This window comes from Coregonus clupeaformis, chromosome 10 (genome assembly GCF_020615455.1).
Source record: "Coregonus clupeaformis isolate EN_2021a chromosome 10, ASM2061545v1, whole genome shotgun sequence".
In the NCBI taxonomy this organism is placed as follows: domain Eukaryota; kingdom Metazoa; phylum Chordata; class Actinopteri; order Salmoniformes; family Salmonidae; genus Coregonus; species Coregonus clupeaformis.
This window is the reverse complement of record NC_059201.1, coordinates 58,413,166-58,432,722: the sequence shown is the minus strand read 5'-3', so window position 1 is coordinate 58,432,722 and position 19,557 is coordinate 58,413,166. Positions and strand designations below refer to the sequence as shown.

Here is a 19,557-nt window from a genome sequence, read left to right as displayed (position 1 = left end):
GTGGTCACACAGTTGTCCGGAACAGCTGATGCTCTCATGCATGTTTCAGTGTTACTTGCCTCGAAGCGAGCGTAGAAGTAATTTAGCTCGTTTGGTAGGCTCATGTCACTGGGCAGCTCGCGGCTGTGCTTCCCTTTGTAGTCTGTAATAGTTTGCAAGCCCTGCCACATCTGACGAGGGTCGGAGCCGGTGTAGTACGATTCGATCTTAGTCCTGTATTGACGCTTTGCCTGTTTGATGGTTTGTCGGAGGGCATAGAGGGATTTCTTATAAGCTTCCGGGTTAGAGTCCCGCTCCTTGAAAGCGACAGCTCTACCCTTTAGCTCAGTGCGGATGTTGCCTGTAATCCATGGCTTCTGCTTGGGGTATGTTCGTACAGTCACTGTGGGGACGACGTCATCGATGCACTTATTGATGATGCCAGTGACTGATGTGGTGTACTCCTCAATGCCATCGGAAGAATCCCAGAACATATTCCAGTCTGTGCTAGCAAAACAGTCCTGTAGCTTAGCATCTGCTTCATCTGACCACTTTTTTATATACCGAGTCACTGGTGCTTCCTGCTTTAGTTTTTGTTTGTAAGCAGGAATCAGGAGGATAGAATTATGGTCAGATTTGCCAAATGGAGGGTGAGGGAGAGCTTTGTTCACGTCTCTGTGTGTGGAGTAAAGGTGGTCTAGAGTTTTTTTTCCCTCTGGTTGCACATTTAACATGCTGGTAGAGATGAGGTAAAACAGATTTAAGTTTCCCTGCATTGAAGTCCCCGGCCACTAGGAGCGCCGCCTCTGGATGAGCGTTTTCCTGTTTACTTATGGCCTTATACAGCTCATTGAGTGCAATCTTAGTGCCTGCATCAGTTTGTGGTGGTATATAGACAGCTACAAAAAATATAGATGAAAACTATCTTGGTAAATAGTGTGGTCTACAGCTTATCATAAGATACTCTACCTCAGGCGAGCAAAACCTTGAGAGTTCCTTAGATATCGTGCACCAGCTGTTGTTTACAAATATACATAGACCGCCACCCCTTGTCTTACCAGACGCTGCCGTTCTATCCTGCCGATACAGTGTATAACCCGCAAGCTGTATGTTATTCATGTCTTCGTTCAGCCAATACTCTGTGAAACATAAGATATTACAGTTTTTAATGTCCCGTTGGTAGGATATTATTGCCTGTAGTTTGTCCACTTTATTATCAAGCGATTGTAAATTGGCCAATAGTATCGATGGCAAAGGCAGATTAGCCACTCACCAAGCACCCCGATCTCCTTCCGCGATATCTCCTTTTCTTTTTACTGCAAATGACGGGGATGAGGGCCCTGTCGGGTGTCTGGAGCTTATCCCTCTTGTCCGACTCATTAAAGAAAAATTATTCGTCCAGTTCAAGGTGAGTAATCGCTGTTCTGATGTCCAGAAGCTCTTTTCGGTCATAAGAGATGGTAGCAGCAACATTATGTACAAAATAAGTTACAAAGAATGTGAAAAAACACACAAAAAAGATTTCAACTGCATTGTTGGTTAACGGTTTGTAAGTAAGCATTTCACGGTAATGTCTACACCTGTTGTATTCGGCGCATGTAACAAATAACAATTGATTTGATTTGATGTGATTTGATGGGTAAAATCACCGGGGAAGCCAAGCCAGGGGGAAAAAAGACATATTACATGTTATGTTATGTGTTGTGATAGTTGTGTTGTTTGCTCTATAACCTGTTAGTTCATATGCCTTGACACCATCATATATACAGTTGAAGTTGGAAGTTTATATACACCTTAGCCAAATACATTTAAACTCAGTTTTTCACAATTCCTGACATTTAATCCTAGTAAACATTCCCTGTCTTTGGTCAGTTAGGATCACCACTTTATTTTAAGAATGTGAAATGACAGAATAATAGTAGATAGAATGATTTATTTCAGCTTTTATTTATTTCATCACATTCCCAGTGGGTCAGAAGTTTACATACACTCAATTAGTATTTGGTAGCATTGCCTTTAAATTGTTTAACTTGGGTCAAACATTTCGGGTAGCCTCCCACAAGCTTCCCAATAAGTTGGGTGAATGTTGGCTCATTCCTCCTGACAGAGCTGGTGTAACTGAGTCAGGTTTGTAGGCCTCCTTGCTCGCACACGCTTTTTCAGTTCTGCCCACACATTTTCTATAGGATTGAGGTCAGGGCTTTGTGATGGCCACTCCAATACCTTGACTTTGTTGTCCTTAAGCCATTTTGCCACAACTTTGGAAGTATGCTTGGGGTCATTGTCCATTTGGAAGACCCATTTGCGACCAAGCTTTAACTTCCTGACTGATGTCTTGAGATGTTGCTTCAATATATCCACATAATTTTCCTTCCTCATGATGCCATCTATTTTGTGAAGTGCACCAGTCCCTCCTGCAGTAAGGCACCCCCACAGCATGATGCTGCCACCCCCGTGCTTCACGGTTGGGATGGTGTTCTTCGTCTTGCAAGCATACCCCTTTTTCCTCCAAACATAACGATGGTCATTATGGCCAAACAGTTCTATTTTTGTTTCATCAGACCAGAGGACATTTCTCCAAAAAGTATGACCTTTGTCCCCATGTGGAGTTGCAAACTGTAGTCTGGCTTTTTTTATGGCGGTTTTGGAGCAGTGGCTTCTTCCTTGCTGAGTGGCCTTTCAGGTTATGTCGATATAGGACTATTTGTACTGTGGATATAGATAATTTTATACCTGTTTCCTCCAGCATCTTCACAAGGTCCTTTGCTGTTGTTCTGGGATTGATTTGCACTTTTTGCACCAAAGTACGTTCATCTTTAGGAGACAGAACGCGTCTCCTTCCTGAGTGGTATGATGGCTGCATGGGCCCATGGTGTTTATACTTGCGTACTATTGTTTGTACAGATGAACGTGGTTCCTTCAGGCGTTTGGAAATTGCTCTCAAGGATGAACCAGACTTGTGGAGGTCTACACATTTTTTTCTGAGGTCTTGGCTGATTTCTTTTGATTTTCCCATGATGTCAAGCCAAGAGGCACTGAGTTTGAAGGTAGGCCTTGAAATACATCCACAGGTACACCTCCAATTGACTAGAATTATGTCAATTAGCCTATCAGAAGCGTCTAAAGCCATGACATTATTTTCTGGAATTTTCCAAGTTGTTTAAAGACACCGTCAACTTAGTGTATGTAAACTTCTGACCCACTGGAATTGCGACACAGTAAATTATAAGTTAAATAATCTGTCTGTAAACAATTGTTGGAAAAATTACTTGTGTCATGCACAAAGTAGATGTCCTAACCGACTTGCCAAAACTACAGTTTGTTAACAAGAAATTTGTGGAGTGGTTGAAAAACGAGTTTTAATGACTCCAACCTAAGTGTATGTAAACTTCCGACTTCAACTGTAGGCCTAAGGCCGAGACAATTAGAAGACACAGTGGCAGAATAAATTCAACTACACCTTTGTTTCATCACAAAACTGGAGATCAACTTCTGTCCTGTGAAGTCCACAAAACATATTGCATGTAACAAACAGTTACATGACCTACAGCATGTTCAAGCAAGTCAATGTTTTCAACATTTTGGAACTAAACAACTATTGATTTAGAACCACGGAGAGTTACTGCTAGTCGCAAAGAAAACAGGCGCTGCCTCCACTATTCCAGGACCATTTCAACTTCAACATTTCAACATCATCTAATCACCTATGCTTAGTCTAATACAGTGACAACTAAAAGATACCAAAAACTATTTAGTCCAATAAACCTAAGCTAAATATGATGTGGCTGTCCATGGACTGATTTATGTGTGTGTGTGTGTGTGTGTGTGTGTGTGTGTGTGTGTGTGTGTGTGTGTGTGTGTGTGTGTGTGTGTGTGTGTGTGTGTGTGCGTGCGTGCGTGTGTGCTTGCAAGTAGAAAACAACATCTTGACTCACCCTACTTGTAGAGAAACTTCAATGCCATCCTCCTCTTTCATGTTGCCTAAACGGTCTATGACTCTGTCATACAGTCACACCCTTTACGTTTTGTTGTTCTAGGCTACCTGGCTAAAATGCTTGCTCGCTAGCCTAACTTTCTTTCATGGGCAATGATGTGCCAGGCTAGCTAGTTAACATTAGCCTACTACATCTAGCTTCATGTTGAACTTCCATCCTCTCAGGCCAGGGGCACAATGTATGAATTTATGGTTGGATGATAATCGCCATTATAATCATTGGCCAGTACGGAGAATTAAGTAAAACCACAAGTCCAAATTCCTATCTCCATCCATGGCTAATTTAGGAAAGGGACGATTTTAGCTAGCTAGCTAGCCACCAGAGGACAACACAACAAGATGCAACAATAACATTACGTTTGGCTTCTGATGTGATGTGATTGGTGTGAAGCCAAATCCAAACTGTCTTCCCTTGACACTTTTCTTTGGTGTGCCAGGACCATTCACAGCTGAGCTCACTCAGTTTAGCCCAACGCTAATTGGCTATTATGATTTTTTTTTATTATCAAGGGAGGCCAAATGCTTGTTGGCTTCCCTTGCATTCAACGCTATGGATGGCAACAATGTCATACTCTTTTTGACCAGATAGCATCAGATAGATGGGCTACACATACTGAGACAGAGGGGGCGCTGTTTCGTTCGATCGGATGCGTTCTCTGGTGAGATACATTCAGCCTCTTGCTAATTGAAGGATATTTATGAAACAGAGACAAAATATTTTTTGTTCTTGGTACGTTTTTTGGGGAAGCCTGGCTTCTCTTGGCATCCATGAATACACGCCACTGTCTAACAGTAATTGGTATATGTACCAAAATAAAGTCTGTTCACATAAAAATAGTGCAAAAGGTATGTTATCTAGCATGTAAAACCATCAAATTGTATCTAAATTTGATGTATAATCTGTTGATGCGTTGGATAGCAGATGTAACAGATATACCAGCCACCCCACCCCTCTCTTTATCAAAGCTGTGAGGAAGTGATGTAATAAATAAACAGATGCCCTCGCCGTAACATTAACAGAACTGTGGGAAAGCAGTGCTTGGCAGAAGGGAGCGAGGGACACTGTCTAGTGTCTACCGGTGTCCTAGATTACGGCCTTCACCTCCCACCTGTGTCTTCCTTCTTCTTCAGTGGGGTTTTTTGGCGGTTGGCATCCACCGTTATTGGTGCATTACTGCCACCTACTGTGCTGGAGTGCTCCCACCTGTGTACCGGAGTCCTAGCTTAGAAATTGACCAATAGAAGTATAAAGAGGGGTTCCTGCTGATGCAGGAATGCCAACATTTATTTATTTTTGTATCCTTTCTTTATCCAGGTTAGCCTCATTGATATAAAATCAATTTTTCAAGCGAAACCTGGTCCAACCAAGATAGCAGCAGGGGAAACAATGTTTCAGACATAATTACACCATAAACAACATTTAAACGTAGACACACATACAGTACAATTACAGAAACATAGCAGCGTTGTTGATCTTTTATATAGCCAAGGAACTGGTTGACTATAGAAAAAAATATACCGTAGTATTTGGAATGATTATAACAAAAAACATTTGAAAACAAACAAACAGAAGTGCACGAGACACACAGGGCTCGTTCGACATTGCAGTCGAGTTTAAAGGCAATTCGAGACTGACTGATCTATAAATCACTTTGCATCCTAAATAACTACTCAATAGTATTTGTAGATCAGTCAGTCGCAATTGACCTATGACACATCCCGGTTTTGATGCTCTCGAACACGGCCACGGGTTCAGCTGCCTTCTTGGTGGGAGAAGCAATGGTTAGAGTTGCCGCGTTCACGTCCTAGTTGGAACTAGGAAACGCTGAAATGTCCTAAATACTAACTGATTCAAGTTATACACGTGCCGCGTTCAGCAAGTCGGAGTTTCCTAGTTCCAACTAGGATGTGAATGCGGCAATTGGCCTCTGCATGTGTGTGAACACATGCAGGAAGGCATGCGAAATGCGGGCCCCGAATTGTGGGTAGCAATCACACCCTTCTCCATTTTAGACCATTCCATTGGTCCTTAAGGGAAATCTCCATCTACCCTCGGCACCGGACCATTCAAAACGAACAGTCGCTTGCATGATGTTCAGTGCTATATGGAATCCTTGGGACGTCCATACCCTAAACCCTAACCCTAACCCCTAGCATTTAAAATGTCAACTTCAATGGGGAAGGGACGTCCCAAGGATCCCAGATAGCGCAGATTGCATCATCAAGGAGAAAGCCTATAGTCACTTCAAGCGTCATCTCCAGTTGACCATGATGAGAGAGGCAGGTTGAAGTGGCCAGAGTCAGAGTAGTGCAGAAGATATCCTATGCTGAGGCAGTGAAGAAAGTAGAGGAGGATGAACCCAGAGAGGAACTCAGTCAGTAGTAGATTTGTGCCAGCACAGAGGGATAGGGCAATGAGTGATTTATGTTTTAGTAAGGCTGGCTTCTTAGCCTTCGTAGCAATGGTTATCAACTGTACTGCAGAAATGGAATGTAAATCACAGAAAATAGAAGTTGTGGTGGCAGCTGCAGAAAAGTACAGTGACTTGCAAAAGTATTCATCCCCCTTGGCGTTTTTCCTATTTTGTTGCATTACAACCTGTAATTTAAATTGATTTTTATTTGGATTTCATGTAATGGACATACACAAAATAGTCCCAATTGGTGAAGTGAAATTTAAAAAATAACTTGTTTCAAAAAATTCTAAAAAATAAATAACGGAAAAGTGGTGCGTGCATATGTATTCACCCCCTTTGCTATATACACCTGTTCTGAAAGGCCCCAGAGTCTGCAACACCACTAAGCAAGGGGCACCAACAAGCAAGCGGCACCATGAAGACCAAGGAGCTCTCCAAACTGGTCAGGGACAAAGTTGTGGAGAAGTACAAATCAGGGTTGGGTTATAAAAAATATCAGAAACTTTGAACATCCCACGGAGCACCATTAAATCCATTATTAAAAAATTGAAAGAATATGGCACCACAACAAACCTGCCAAGACAGGGCCGCACACCAAAACTCACGGACCAGGCAAGGAGGGCATTAATCAGAGAGGCAACAAAGAGACCAAAGATAACCCTGACGGAGCTGCAAAGCTCCACAGCAGAAATTGGAGTATCTGTCCATAGGACCACTTTAAGCCGTACACTCCACAGAGCTGGGCTTTATGGAACAGTGGCCAGAAAAAAGCCATTGCTTAAAGAAAAAAATAAGCAAACACGTTTGGTGTTCGCCAAAAGGCATGTCGGAGACTCCCCAAACATATGGAAGAAGGTACTCTGTTCAGATGAGATTAAAATTGAGCTTTTTGGCCATCAAGGAAAACGCTATGTCTGGCTCAAGCCCAACACCTCTCATCACCCTGAGAACACCATCCCCACAGTGAAGCATGGTGGTGGCAGCATCATGCTGTGGGGATGTTTTCCCATCGGCAGGGACTGGGAAACTGGTCAGAATTGAAGGAATGATGGATGGCGCTAAATACAGGGACATTCTTGAGGGAAACCTGTTTCAGTCTTCCAGAGATTTGAGACTGGGACGGAGGTTCACCTTCCAGTAGGACAATGACCCTAAGCATACTGCTAAAGCAACACTCGAGTGGTTTAAGGGGAAACATTTAAATGTCTTGGAATGGCCTAGTCAAAGCCCAGACCTCAATCCAATTGAGAATCTGTGGTATGACTTAAAGATTGCTGTATACCAGCGGAACCCATCCAACTTGAAGGAGCTGGAGCAGTTTTGCCTTGAAGAATGGGCAAATATCTCAGCGGCTAGATGTGCCAAGCTTATAGAGACATACCCCAAGAGACTTGCAGCTGTAATTGCTGCAAAAGGTGGCTCTACAATGAATTGACTTTGGGGGGGGGAATAGTTACGCACGCTCAAGTTTTTATTTTTATTATTTTAATTTCTTGTTTGTTTCACAATAAAAAAATATTTTGCATCTTCAAAGTGGTAGGCATGTTGTGTAAATCAAATGATACAAACCCCCCAAAAATAGGAAAAATCCCAAGCGGGGTGAATACTTGCGCATGCCACTATATTTGGGTATACGAGATTTGACTTCAGAAGAGTTACAGGGTGTGTTGAGGGATGGTGTCCCATCCTCTCAGGCCGTTGGCATGGTGCAGGAGCAGATAGGGTCAAAGTAGTGGAATGGGGTAGTGGGTTCTTAATGAGTGTAGGTGGCAGTTGCAGAGAAGTATGAAAAAAATGTATGCACTCACTTACTGTAAGTCGCTCTGGATAAGAGCGTCTGCTAAATGACTAAAATGTAAAATGTAAAAGTACCTTGGTGTACGAGATTTTAATGCAGAATAGTTAATGGGGTGGTGATTTTATTTTTATGAAATAGTGATATATAGGTGTAGGGTTAGTTAGTGGTGGAATTATTATTATTATTTAGGAACAGGAATAATGAAGATAATTTAATGTAGGTAGGCCGTGACTGGCCTCACACTTCAGTACAGTAGGTGGCAGTGAATGCACTTTAAAATTGCATGCGATCCACCAACCCCAATCCCAAAGACGAAGAAGAAGCTGACCATGATTGGCCGGTGAACACAACGCAAATCAGAATGATAAAAGTCGTTCATGCTCTTCCATCGCGTGTAACTGTAACATTGCAGCATTTTACACATGTCGGCGAAAGGGGCACAACGCCCATGATGAGATTTTGAGGCATATCTTTAGAGATTGCAATCGGTTGAACCTGCCTGGGGGAAGGAATCGAAGGTTTTCAACAAGGGTAGTACGTTTAAGGGATATCAGCGGTAGCCTTGTCTTCATAGCTATCGGTAAGTGGAAACATTGTAGCCAATATTTCAAAAATGTCGTTCTCCTTATTGGGCCCATTTAACTTTTCTCCGACGTCTTCTAGGCTGTGCCTCTATGTGTCTGATGGTAAATAGCGAATTTGAGGTGGTTTCAATGTGCCGGTTGCCGGTGGAAACCGTAGACGGAAACCCAGCATTAAAGCAGAAATCGAAATCATTTTAACAAGGCTATCAGCCTAGACGTTTTGCGTTGGATTCAGGTTATGTGTGTAACTTTAATCTATCGTTAATTAGGCTATAATCCATTTAGAAGGCTTCAGTCAGATGGTCCACTACGAAACTACAATCGGGACTGGTTGCGGGGACTGTGCACGTCTCGCGCTGCACATGGATGGCCAATTATTGTCTACAATATAGAAAGGACCCATGATTCATTCGAAGCTAACGAGCTAATTTGGCAAGCTCTTTCAGCTAGCATGTAAACACTGCACACCAGTTATAACCATAGGTCTATAGCGCATTGAGTCGATCGATGTTATATCATATCCTCATGTAATGGTCTGACAGGATTACATAAGTGGTACGGTGATACAAAGGCCGGCAGATGGCGTGATTAAGTCGTTTCATCTTACCGTCCAAAGAGAGGAGGGGGTGGTGTATGTGCTGTTTAAACTAACACTATTCACGGAAACCTAGAAATACCTATACATGGTTGGTTAGATGAGAATTTGTAAAGGCTTCTATCTATATTTTGCAATGGCCGATGTTGATTTCGGGAGGCTGCCATCCCGGGGAAAAGGGAATAAATCACTTTTCAAAATAATTCTATATCTTAATTTAGGATGATAGTAAATGAAGCCAACTCCAAGATTTTTTCAATAATCACATATTTCTCACTAGTTTAACCATTTTAGAGATTTTTTTTTTTTTTCCTAAGCACAATGTAACCAGGCACTCTAGACTAGAGAGTCCATATGGTCTGTGCAGCAGGCTGAAAGTCTGATGTCCCTACTCTATGCAGCCGGCTATACACTCATATCCCCCATGCACCGGTTCGTACATAAAACATTCTCCATTCAGGCTGCAAAGGCGTCGATTTCCTCCTTCACTCAATTTAATATGCGTACTTTCTTTATGAAACACCATTTTCCACCACCATCCCAGAGTGGCTAATGCTGTTCCCGGATGTTGCATATCGCGTTCAGCCAATCAGGTTGCAGCAGTCTGTTTACCCTTGGTCTGAACGCTGTACGCAATGTCAGGATGTAGCATTAGCCACCATAGCAAGGCGGTTGAAAATTGTTTCATAAAGAAAGTATGCATATTTTTCCAGTTTTCTTCCACCTTCTCGCTATTAAATAGAGTTAAGGAGGAAATCGGCGCCTTTCCAGCCAGAATGGAGAATGTTTTATGTACAAACCGGTCCATGGGGGATATGAGTGTATGAGTGGCTGCTTACAGTCCCTTTGGACGTTAAGATGAAACGACTCAACATCGCCATCACCATTGGGGTAACCCAGGCCTATCTATCATACTAGGCGAATAGAAAAGGCTGTGGACAGAGAAAAATGTACTGTAAAGTTGACTTGTTTGGTTATGGCTGCTTTCTTGAACAAAATGTTAAAGACAATCGTCTGTCAAGTTTTATTTTTGATTTAACCGGGAAAATACCCTTTAGGTGAGACGTTTACAGGAGAGGTGCAGTTTGTCAAATTTAGTTATTATTAGTTGCACCGTTTCAGACAAGTAAGCCTTCGCCCACAGAATGACCTACCTAGACAAAATATGTAGGCTGTAACGACTGCAATTGTATGCAAGTGTTGATCATTGACTTGGACAAGTACAGACAGACTGACACACATGTACAGACAAACAGAAAGGCAGACAGACAGTAAGTAAGTAATGTGACAAATGAGCACAATGTAATTCTTTGGGATGAATATAAGAAAGAAACATTTGAAATGTCAATATTGATGTTGTGGTCTGACGAAATACAGTTTTAACAAGGACATCTTAACCTAGATCCTGGGTAGGCTAATATCTCACTTGAATCCTGTCCAGCTGTTCTATATAAGCATATAAACAATATGGGTTAAAGTATTTAAATAATATTGCACTGACTGTCACTAGAAAAGGTAAGGAACATCTGCCTGTAACAGTCAATCTTAGTCAGTCCACAAAGTTGCCTTTGCATTGTGAGTCCGGCTCAGACGGATTGAGATGACATAAAAGCTGCTTGCTGTGCTATCACTTTAAACTTTCTGCCGAGTCACGCTTACCGGCAAAGTGAGTTGCATAACCACTCTGCTCACTGTAAGCCTCCTCAAGGATCCAGTAGGGGTCCCAGAGCTTTCTGGTAGGACCTGTCTCCTCCCCCCATTACTCACTCCTCTACTGTACTACTTCTCCCCTTACATGCTTAAAGCTGTCCTTTCCCTCTTCCTGGCTAAATGAGATCACTATTGGACCCTTCCCAGCCATTTAAGTGTTCTCCCTCAACTATTTGAGTTGTGTTTTGGCTGCAGTTTCCGTTCCCCATTTAACTTCTCTTATCTGGACACGTTCACCTTGGCGTGAGGACACGGAGGCTGGTCTCGCCCAGACTGAAGTGTTTTGTTTATTTTATGCGCAGTTATGGAAACCAGCTTGGCAGTGGTGTCGGACGGGGACGTGTCATTGGTAGACTGTGGAAATGTACTGAACTAGAAGACCAGGGAAAGAATTGAAAGGCTAATGGTTAACGTCCCTTTTTTTCTCTCCTTGCAGATAAAAGCATACAGTGGCCATGGACCTGCAAGATAAAGATATCCTTCCCAGAGAGATTCTGCCAGTCATTGTCATTGGTAAGACTGGGGCTACTGTTACTGTACACATTCAGCTCTGAAAGACTTGCCCATAAAAACGGATTTGGTTCCAAGTAATTGCTACACACAGTAGGGAATTTGGTCAAAGTTCTTCTCAGGGACTTGTAACGAGACTATTATGAAACTGCTACCGGTGTTATAGGGAAGGAAGTAACACTTTGCACAACAGAGTTTATCTTCTGAGGCAATTTCCAAATTGCATACGGTGGGTGAAAAGATGCATGGTCACCATGACTTTGCATCTTGTGACCATTCTCTTGCCCTAGATCCTAGTAGACTCTCCCAAGGCCATAGGGTAATTCCAAGCCATGACACCCACCATCTCAGATTGTTCTAAAACCTTTCTGTAGAAACAGTTAAGATTAGCATTCCTACAACATTATTTTTGTTGAAGGATCATTTGATTTCTGAGATTTTAAGGTAATTGATTGCAGAACCTGGTATTCTCAGGATGTAGGATGGGACATAAACCTAACAACTTTAATTTATATTTTATCTGAACGGGGGATGAAAAAAACAATACAGCTCCATACTACACATAGACCTGATACTGTATACTCATTGTTGGGTTGGGAATGGGGTGGGTGGGTGGCTTTTTACAATTACTTTGGATTCTTACTCATTGTTAGAAAAACAAAAGTTTGGATGTTAGGTATTATATGTGTTGAATATGAAATGAATCTTTTTGAGGTGGAACGACGCCATAAGAACCTCGTTTCTTAGAATGATGGCACAGTGTGCTCCCCTTATAAGAATAACACCCATCCCAAATGACTCAACTTTTTTAGGCTATTCTTAAAAGCCAAGTACATTTTTATAGAAATACATTTTAGTTTTGTCTATGTTTTTGACTGCTATACATATCAGATTTTTACATTCCTGATGAGCCCTCAAACGTTCTGTATGTAGGGCTGTTGCTGTGACCATATTACCTCCACACCAGCAGTCACAAGCCATTACTGCAGTAAAATTCCACGTCACGGTAATCTCCTATTATGTACTCCGGACATGCGTTGGTAGTACCCAACTCGCTAACGGCCATCAGGTCGCTAATGGCCTGGTACTCAGGGCTCTATTGTCCCTCTAACCACTCTGACATCAATGCAATTGAAAATCGCATCAAACACTTACCATCAAAACAGTATCATGCTTTTAAAACTCACCTCACTGTGATTGATCAATTTGAAGAAAGAAGTTCAACAACAGGTTTCAAAGCCTAACACAACGAAATGGACAGCGCTTTCTAAGGTGATTATGAATTCAAAACACCCATACGCATATTAGAGCTAATGCATAGGACTATAAATGAGCCCAAAAAAGAAAAAGAAACAGATTTTAAATAATGATTGTGCCGTTATACAATACATAGCCTATAAATAAATAAAAAATATTTAAGATGTCTTTGGTACAAAATTGGTCTAACCTATACTCCAAAATTAAGCAAATTCTAGTAATCACCTTTGAGTGTGGACTGTGTTATTGTGCATACTGGATGGACTGGTTACCTTATGCTACGCTCCAAACTTTCTATCCATGAGTCTGGGAGAGAACGTATAGGCCTAAGCGATGCTGTTGGTTCATTGATTGTGCTGGGTGGCTTACAGAGTTAGGCAACAATTATAGTGAATTTGATTTTGAATAGCCTAGTAATAGGGTATTTTTTACAGGCTGACACATTACCTTTTGTAGTTACAGAATATCTCACCACCGTGCGTTTCAATCACCTCTCCTTCATTCCTTTCTCGAGCGCGCAGAGAGAGGGGCTGTCAACAGTTTAATGGAATATGTTTCGTTGTGAAAACATGTTACTGTCGACGGTCCCGAACTAATTTCACTTGGTTTCCCAAATGAAGAACTGGCTAGCTGCAGGAACAGGGTTGGAGAGCCCATGGCATACAGAGTTTGGGCGGAATATCACCTGTCGTGCAGCAAGAGGCTGCTTGCTCCTCAAACAGTGGTTGATTCATGGAGTGAATTTATAATTGGCCATTCTTAGTCGAAACTAATTTGACCTATTAGTAAAGACAAGATTCAGTTGAGAATAGTCTGATGGGGGAAAATATAATCACTTGGTGTTAGAATAGGGTGTGCAGCCTGAGGCAAGGAACAGAGCGCATGCTTTTTTTTGCCTAAAATAAATAATGGTTTTATTGTGATGGTGGATATTAAATTGATTTATTAGACATTCTTAAATGTAGATGTTCCAAAGGTGTGCATCAGCGGCTTGTATGCCGGCTGACAAAATGTCATGACCGCCAAAGCCCTATCTGTATGAGCCCCCAAATAATGTTAATATATTGCATTATATAAGGCACTACATGAACAGAAAAAACTGTAGTGGGATAAACTAATTTATTCAACTTGTCTGAACTTGCCTCTTTCCCTCTCTCTCCTAGGCAACGGCCCCTCGGGCATCTGCCTGTCATATCTGTTGTCAGGTTACACCCCCTACCTGTCCCAAGACGGCACTCACCCTAACCCACTACTGCAAGGCAAGCTGGATCAACAGCCTCACCTCTCACTGTTGGAGTTGGTAAGAATGACACCTCGTCTGTCTTCACAATGTCTCTGTGGCAACTCGCCTTTTACACCTAGCTTGGTTGGTGTTGGTTTACAGTTGCCCGGGCTGGTTGTAAGTGCTAGTTAAAATGCTCTGTAAAATGCTGTCTGTTTGTGTTTACCACTAAGATGTATGGTTTGTTGGTAGTTATTCAACTATTATGACCTGACTGTATGCTCAGTCGAAATATTTAAGTGTGGCCCTAAGTAAGGTCTGTATGTAGGCTACAGGAGGTTTTGTAAATAAAGTTGTGTCCATGTTATAAGCTTAGTAAAAAGCTATTGGTGTCCTTGATATAGGGTGGTATTTTGTTATTCCATGAGCTAGACCCTAAAACAAATGGATATAAGTAGGAAGGTAGGCCTACATACCACAGTCTTTGTACTAAGGTGTTTATGTGTTTGTCTCTGTGTGCAGGACCTGGAGTACCTGTGTGAGGGGCTAGAGGGCCGCTCCTCCAACCCCATGGCCGTGCTGTTTGACTCCCTGCTCCTGCCCGACAGTGACTTTGGGCTGGACCACGCCTCACCCCTGCTTTGGCGCTACGAACCGGAGCGGGCCACCCCACACCTGGTGCTTGGTAAAGGACCCCCAGGAGGAGCCTGGCATGTAAGTGCCCAGTCCATAATAATTGTCCAATACCATGTTGACCCCCCCCTGGTCCCCAGTTTTAGGCACTTAAAAAAGGATTGGTTATTCCAAGAATTCCAACTTGTCCTTGTGACGTTGCTCATAACAATCCAATCATTTTCAGATACACGCATGGTGCTTTTGGGAAGGGGCCAGGCGGTGATTTGCAATTGGGTAAAAAATTGGGTCATGATCACACATTTTTAGCATACATTCATAATAGGTCTGTTTTTGTCAAGTGGAAAATGGCCTTGGGTATTTGGTATTTTGGTATTTTATTAGGATCCCCATTAGCTATTGCTGAAGCAGCAGCTACTCTTCCTGGGGTCTATACAAATCATAAAACAGAACATAATACAGAACATCAATAGACAAGAACAGCTCAAGGACAAAACTACACACATTTAACATACGAACAATAGAACCAAAAAAGGTCATTCGTACATTAGCACAGTGGTTCCCAACCTTTTTCGGTTACTGTACCACCAGGTACATTTTGCTTTGCCCAGAGTACCCTTGAAGTGCCCCCTCATGTATGTCATGGCTAACTAATGGTATGTAGCTAGTAAAACCACCTGTAGTTTGCATACCCGCAGATACATTGGCATGTAAAACAAGGGACAATGGCAGACAGTTGCTTGCTGGGAAAAAGGTGGGTGGGCGAACTATGCATCTGATGACATAGGCTTGCTTTCCAAATCGCACCCTATTCCCTATAGTGCACTACCATTGACCAGAGCACTTTGGGCCCAGGCCAAAAGTAACGCCATTTATAGGAAATAGGATGCCATTTGGGACACAAACATAGTTTGCATATGTGACTTTCAGCCTTGTGGTTAATGGTGATGGTGTTTGTGTATTTGTCTCTTAGGCGATGGAAGGCTCCATGCTCACTCTCAGCCTGGCTAACTGGATGGAACTGCCCGGCCTGAAGCTTAAAGAGTGGATGAGAGAAAAGCGCAGGTGGTTCCTTCTGACAAGCTACAGCACCATTAAGGGAAAAATCCACCAAAAAACTATATTTTGGTGTTTTGCGGCAGGTGACACTTTGCTTTTTGAAAGTCCAATATCTTGAAATGCAAAACATTTTGGGACTGTATTACACTGAACAAAAATGCAACAATTTCAAGTTAAAGTTAAAGTTCATATAAGGAAATCAGTGAATTGAAATGAATTCATTAGGCCCTAATCTATGAATTTCGCATGACTGGGAATACAGATATGCATCTGTTGGTCACAGATACCTTAAAAAGGTAGGGGCGTGGATCAGAAAACGAGTCAGTATCTGGTGTGACCACCATTTGCCTCATGCAGCGTGACATCTCCTTTGCATAGAGTTGATCAGGCTGTTGATTGTAGCCTGTGAAATGTTGTCCCACTCTTCTTCAATAGCTGTGCGAAGTTGCTGGATATTGGCGACAACTGGAACAAGCTGTCATACACGTCGATCCAGAGCATCCCAAACATGCTCAGTGGGTGACATGTCTAGTGAGTATGCAGGCCGTGGAAGAACTGGGATATTTTCAGCTTCCAGGAATCCTGTACAGATCCTTGTGCCATGGGGCCGTGCATTATCATGCTGAGGTGATGGCAGCGGATGAATAGCACGACAATGGGCCTCAGGATCTCGTCACGGTATCTCTGTGCATTCAAATTGCCATCAATAAAATGCAGTTGTGTTCGTTGTCCGTAGCCTATGCCTGCCCATTCCATAACCGCACCGCCACCACGGGGCACTCTGTTCACAACAGCAAACCACTCGTCCATACACGCTGTCTGCCATCTGCCTGGTACAGTTGAAACCGAGATTCATCCATGAAGCGCACACTTCTCCAGCGTGCCAGTGGCCATCGAAGGTGAGCATTTGCCCACTGAAGTCGGTTACGACGCCGAACTGCAGTCAGGTCAAGACCCTGGTGAGGACAATGAGCACGCAGATTAGCTTTCCTGAGACAGTTACTGACCGTTTGTGCAGAAATTCTTCGGTTGTGCAAATCCACAGTTTCATCAGTTATCCGGATGGCTGGTCTCAGAAGATCCCGCAGTGTGATGAAACCGGATGTGGAGGTCCTGGGCTGGCATGGTTACACATGGTCTGCGGTTGTGAGGCCGGTTGGACGTACTGCCAAATTTTCTAAAACGAAGTTGAAGGTGGCTTATTGTAGAGAAATTAACATTCAATTATCTGGCAACAGCTCCGATGGAGACGTGACAAAACTGCGCATTTTGGCGTGGCCTTTTATTGTCCCCAGTACAAGGTGAACCTGTGTAATGATCATGCTGTTTAATCAGCTTCTTGATATGCCACACCTGTCAGGTGGATGGATTATCTTGGCAAAGGAGAAATGCTCACTAACAGGGATGTAAACAAATTTGTGCACAAATCTGAGAGAAATAAGCTTTTTGTGCTTATGAAACATTTCTGGGATCTTTTATTTCAGCACATGGAACATGGGACCAACACTTTACATGTTGCGTTTATATTTTTGTTTAGTGTAACAGTGGACTAATAAAAAAAGAAAATACCGGTTTTTTTTCATTTAAGTGGCCATTCCAGATTGACCTTATCACTGTTCCTGAACAGGAGTGTTCACTTAAAGGAACATTTCTATTTTGAAGGGAAATATTCTTGTTTGTTTTTCTGTGTCGAGCCGCTTAGGAACTAGAATCAGCTACCAGTATTAATACCTTAGGCTTTTAGAGAAAATAGAGGCTAAACAAATGTGCTATTGTGTCAAAGACAAATGGCAGGTGAATGAGGTTGTTTTCATTCAGGTTTTGGCCATAAGGCCCTTTGTGTGTATTCTCAACACCAGTGTCTGACCCTCATACTTAAATGTTTGTTTCAGGAACGTCCGTAACGACAGGGCCACTCCCGCCGAGATCGCCTCCTACTACCAGCACTATGTCAACCAGATGGGCCTGGAGGACAGCTTTGCCTGCGGCACCACCGTCACCTCCATACAGAGGGTGAACTGCGAGGGGGCCAGCGGCCGTCCCTTGTGGAAAGTCCAGGGGACCCAGAAGAGGGAGGCTGACGAGCTGGGGGAAGGAAGCCCGTCAGAGGTCCCCTTTACAGTTTGCGCAGACTACGTGGTTCTGGCCACGGGCACCCATGACATCCCGGCCCGTCTGGGTGTGGAAGGCGAGGGTCTCCCCTTCGTGTGCCACAGCTTCTGGGAGCTGGAGGCAGCAATCTCCAGAGGCCAGCTGGACCACACCTCGGACCCGGTGCTTGTGGTGGGAGCCGGGCTGACAGCGGCCGATGCCGTCCTGGCAGCCCACCACCTCAACACGCCTGTGTACCACGCCTTCCGGCGCTCGGTCACTGACCCAGGCCTCATCTTCAACCAGCTTCCCAAGCTCCTCTACCCTGAGTACCACAAGGTGCACCAGATGATGACCCAGCAACAGCAACAGCAGCATGGCCAAGACCTCCCCAGCTCTGGGGGAACGGGCGCCCCGATGGACCAACAAGAAAACAACACCGCCTCCATGTCTTCTGGCTCCTACCCAGGCTACGTCAGCCTGCCCAAACACCGGGTGGTGGCCTTCAAGCCTGACAGGAAGTGCGTGCTGGAGGGGGAGGACGGACGTCGCACAGTGCTCCAGGTCTCCATGGCCCTGGTGCTGATTGGCGCCCACCCCAACCTGTCCTTCCTCCCTGAGAACGGACGGCCCCTCGGCCTCAACCCCCAGGAGCCAATCACGTGCCGGCGGAACCCCCTGGAAGTTGACCCATACACGTACGAGTCGGTGTCGGAGGGGGGGCTGTACGCCATGGGGCCTCTAGTTGGGGAGAACTTTGTCCGCTTCCTCAAGGGGGGTGCTTTAGCCATCGCTAGTGACCTCGCCAAGAAGCAGCGGGCCAAGGAGGAGAATCACACCACCCTGGGTGGTGTGGATGGACAGACGGAGTCTGCGCGTGTCCTAGACTCCTAGGGGTTAAGGGTCGCGACAGGACTAAACTACTCCTAAGGCCTGTATTATTACGTAGGCTGGACTGGGCTGGTCAGCTCAGGCTAAAAGACTGAAGCACAATCTGTGACAATACGACCTGCACCAGTCCCTATATTCCTCAAGGGACAGCGAATGAATCTCTCAGCGGAACCAGAGGGAGTGGCATTTCTGACTCTGTGAATCTTTTTACCAGGGCAGGAAAGTAGGTCGGGTTGATGTGTAGCTAATCATATGATGCCTGAGGTGCAAGGGTAGAATCCAAATGTCCTTATAGAGTACCACAGTATGAGTCATAATACCCATAAAACCTAGCGGTCAAATAGGCAAATGGTTCCAATAGTTTTTCCACCATTCATTTTTCCCATAGGGGATTTTAGAAACACTTAAAACAAGGGCTGTGTTTCATGTAGGCTTACCCTGGCATGACGTTTTGATAACCGTGTAAATCTCTCCAGGACAAGGTGACTTTGATCAATATATCCGCCTGTATTTACCCCCCCAAAAATGAAACGCTAATTAGCTGCTAATGTGGCTATCATAAAGAACTACAAATGCCATGATGATCTGGATGAGACTGCCGACTCGAGGCAAAGGTAAGAATCTCTGGATTAACTATCTGTTAGCTAAATGTAGTAATTAATACATTGGCAACATTTCTTTAAATGGATAATTCTGTGAACTGGCTTGTGCAATTTTAAATTGACTCAATACCTGTTAGCAAAGGTGTCAGCTAGAGATGATTTGTAGTTTTGCAGGGATTTGTAGTTTTGCATGATGTCTGCTTTGATGCTAATTA

General features: G+C 43.6%; 1 protein-coding gene across 3 annotated transcripts; it reads left to right on the top strand.

Moving 5' to 3' along the window:
* Window positions 1-8,473: 8,473 nt before the first annotated feature.
* osgn1 (oxidative stress induced growth inhibitor 1) lies at window positions 8,474-19,106 on the top strand. 3 transcript variants are annotated; one of them, XM_041888812.2, is made up of 6 exons: window positions 8,474-8,768; window positions 11,514-11,590; window positions 14,008-14,144; window positions 14,589-14,780; window positions 15,673-15,764; window positions 17,651-19,106. In XM_041888812.2, the coding sequence occupies exons 2-6, from the start codon at window positions 11,533-11,535 to the stop codon at window positions 18,741-18,743; spliced, it is 1,572 nt and encodes a 523-aa protein (XP_041744746.1). In that variant the 5' UTR covers window positions 8,474-8,768; window positions 11,514-11,532; the 3' UTR covers window positions 18,744-19,106. The 3 variants fall into 3 exon arrangements, with proteins under 3 accessions (XP_041744746.1, XP_041744747.1, XP_045079029.1); XM_041888813.2 differs by lacking the exon at window positions 8,474-8,768 and adding an exon at window positions 10,325-11,426; XM_045223094.1 differs by lacking the exon at window positions 8,474-8,768 and having other exon boundaries at window positions 10,325-11,590.
* Window positions 19,107-19,557: the final 451 nt, after the last annotated feature.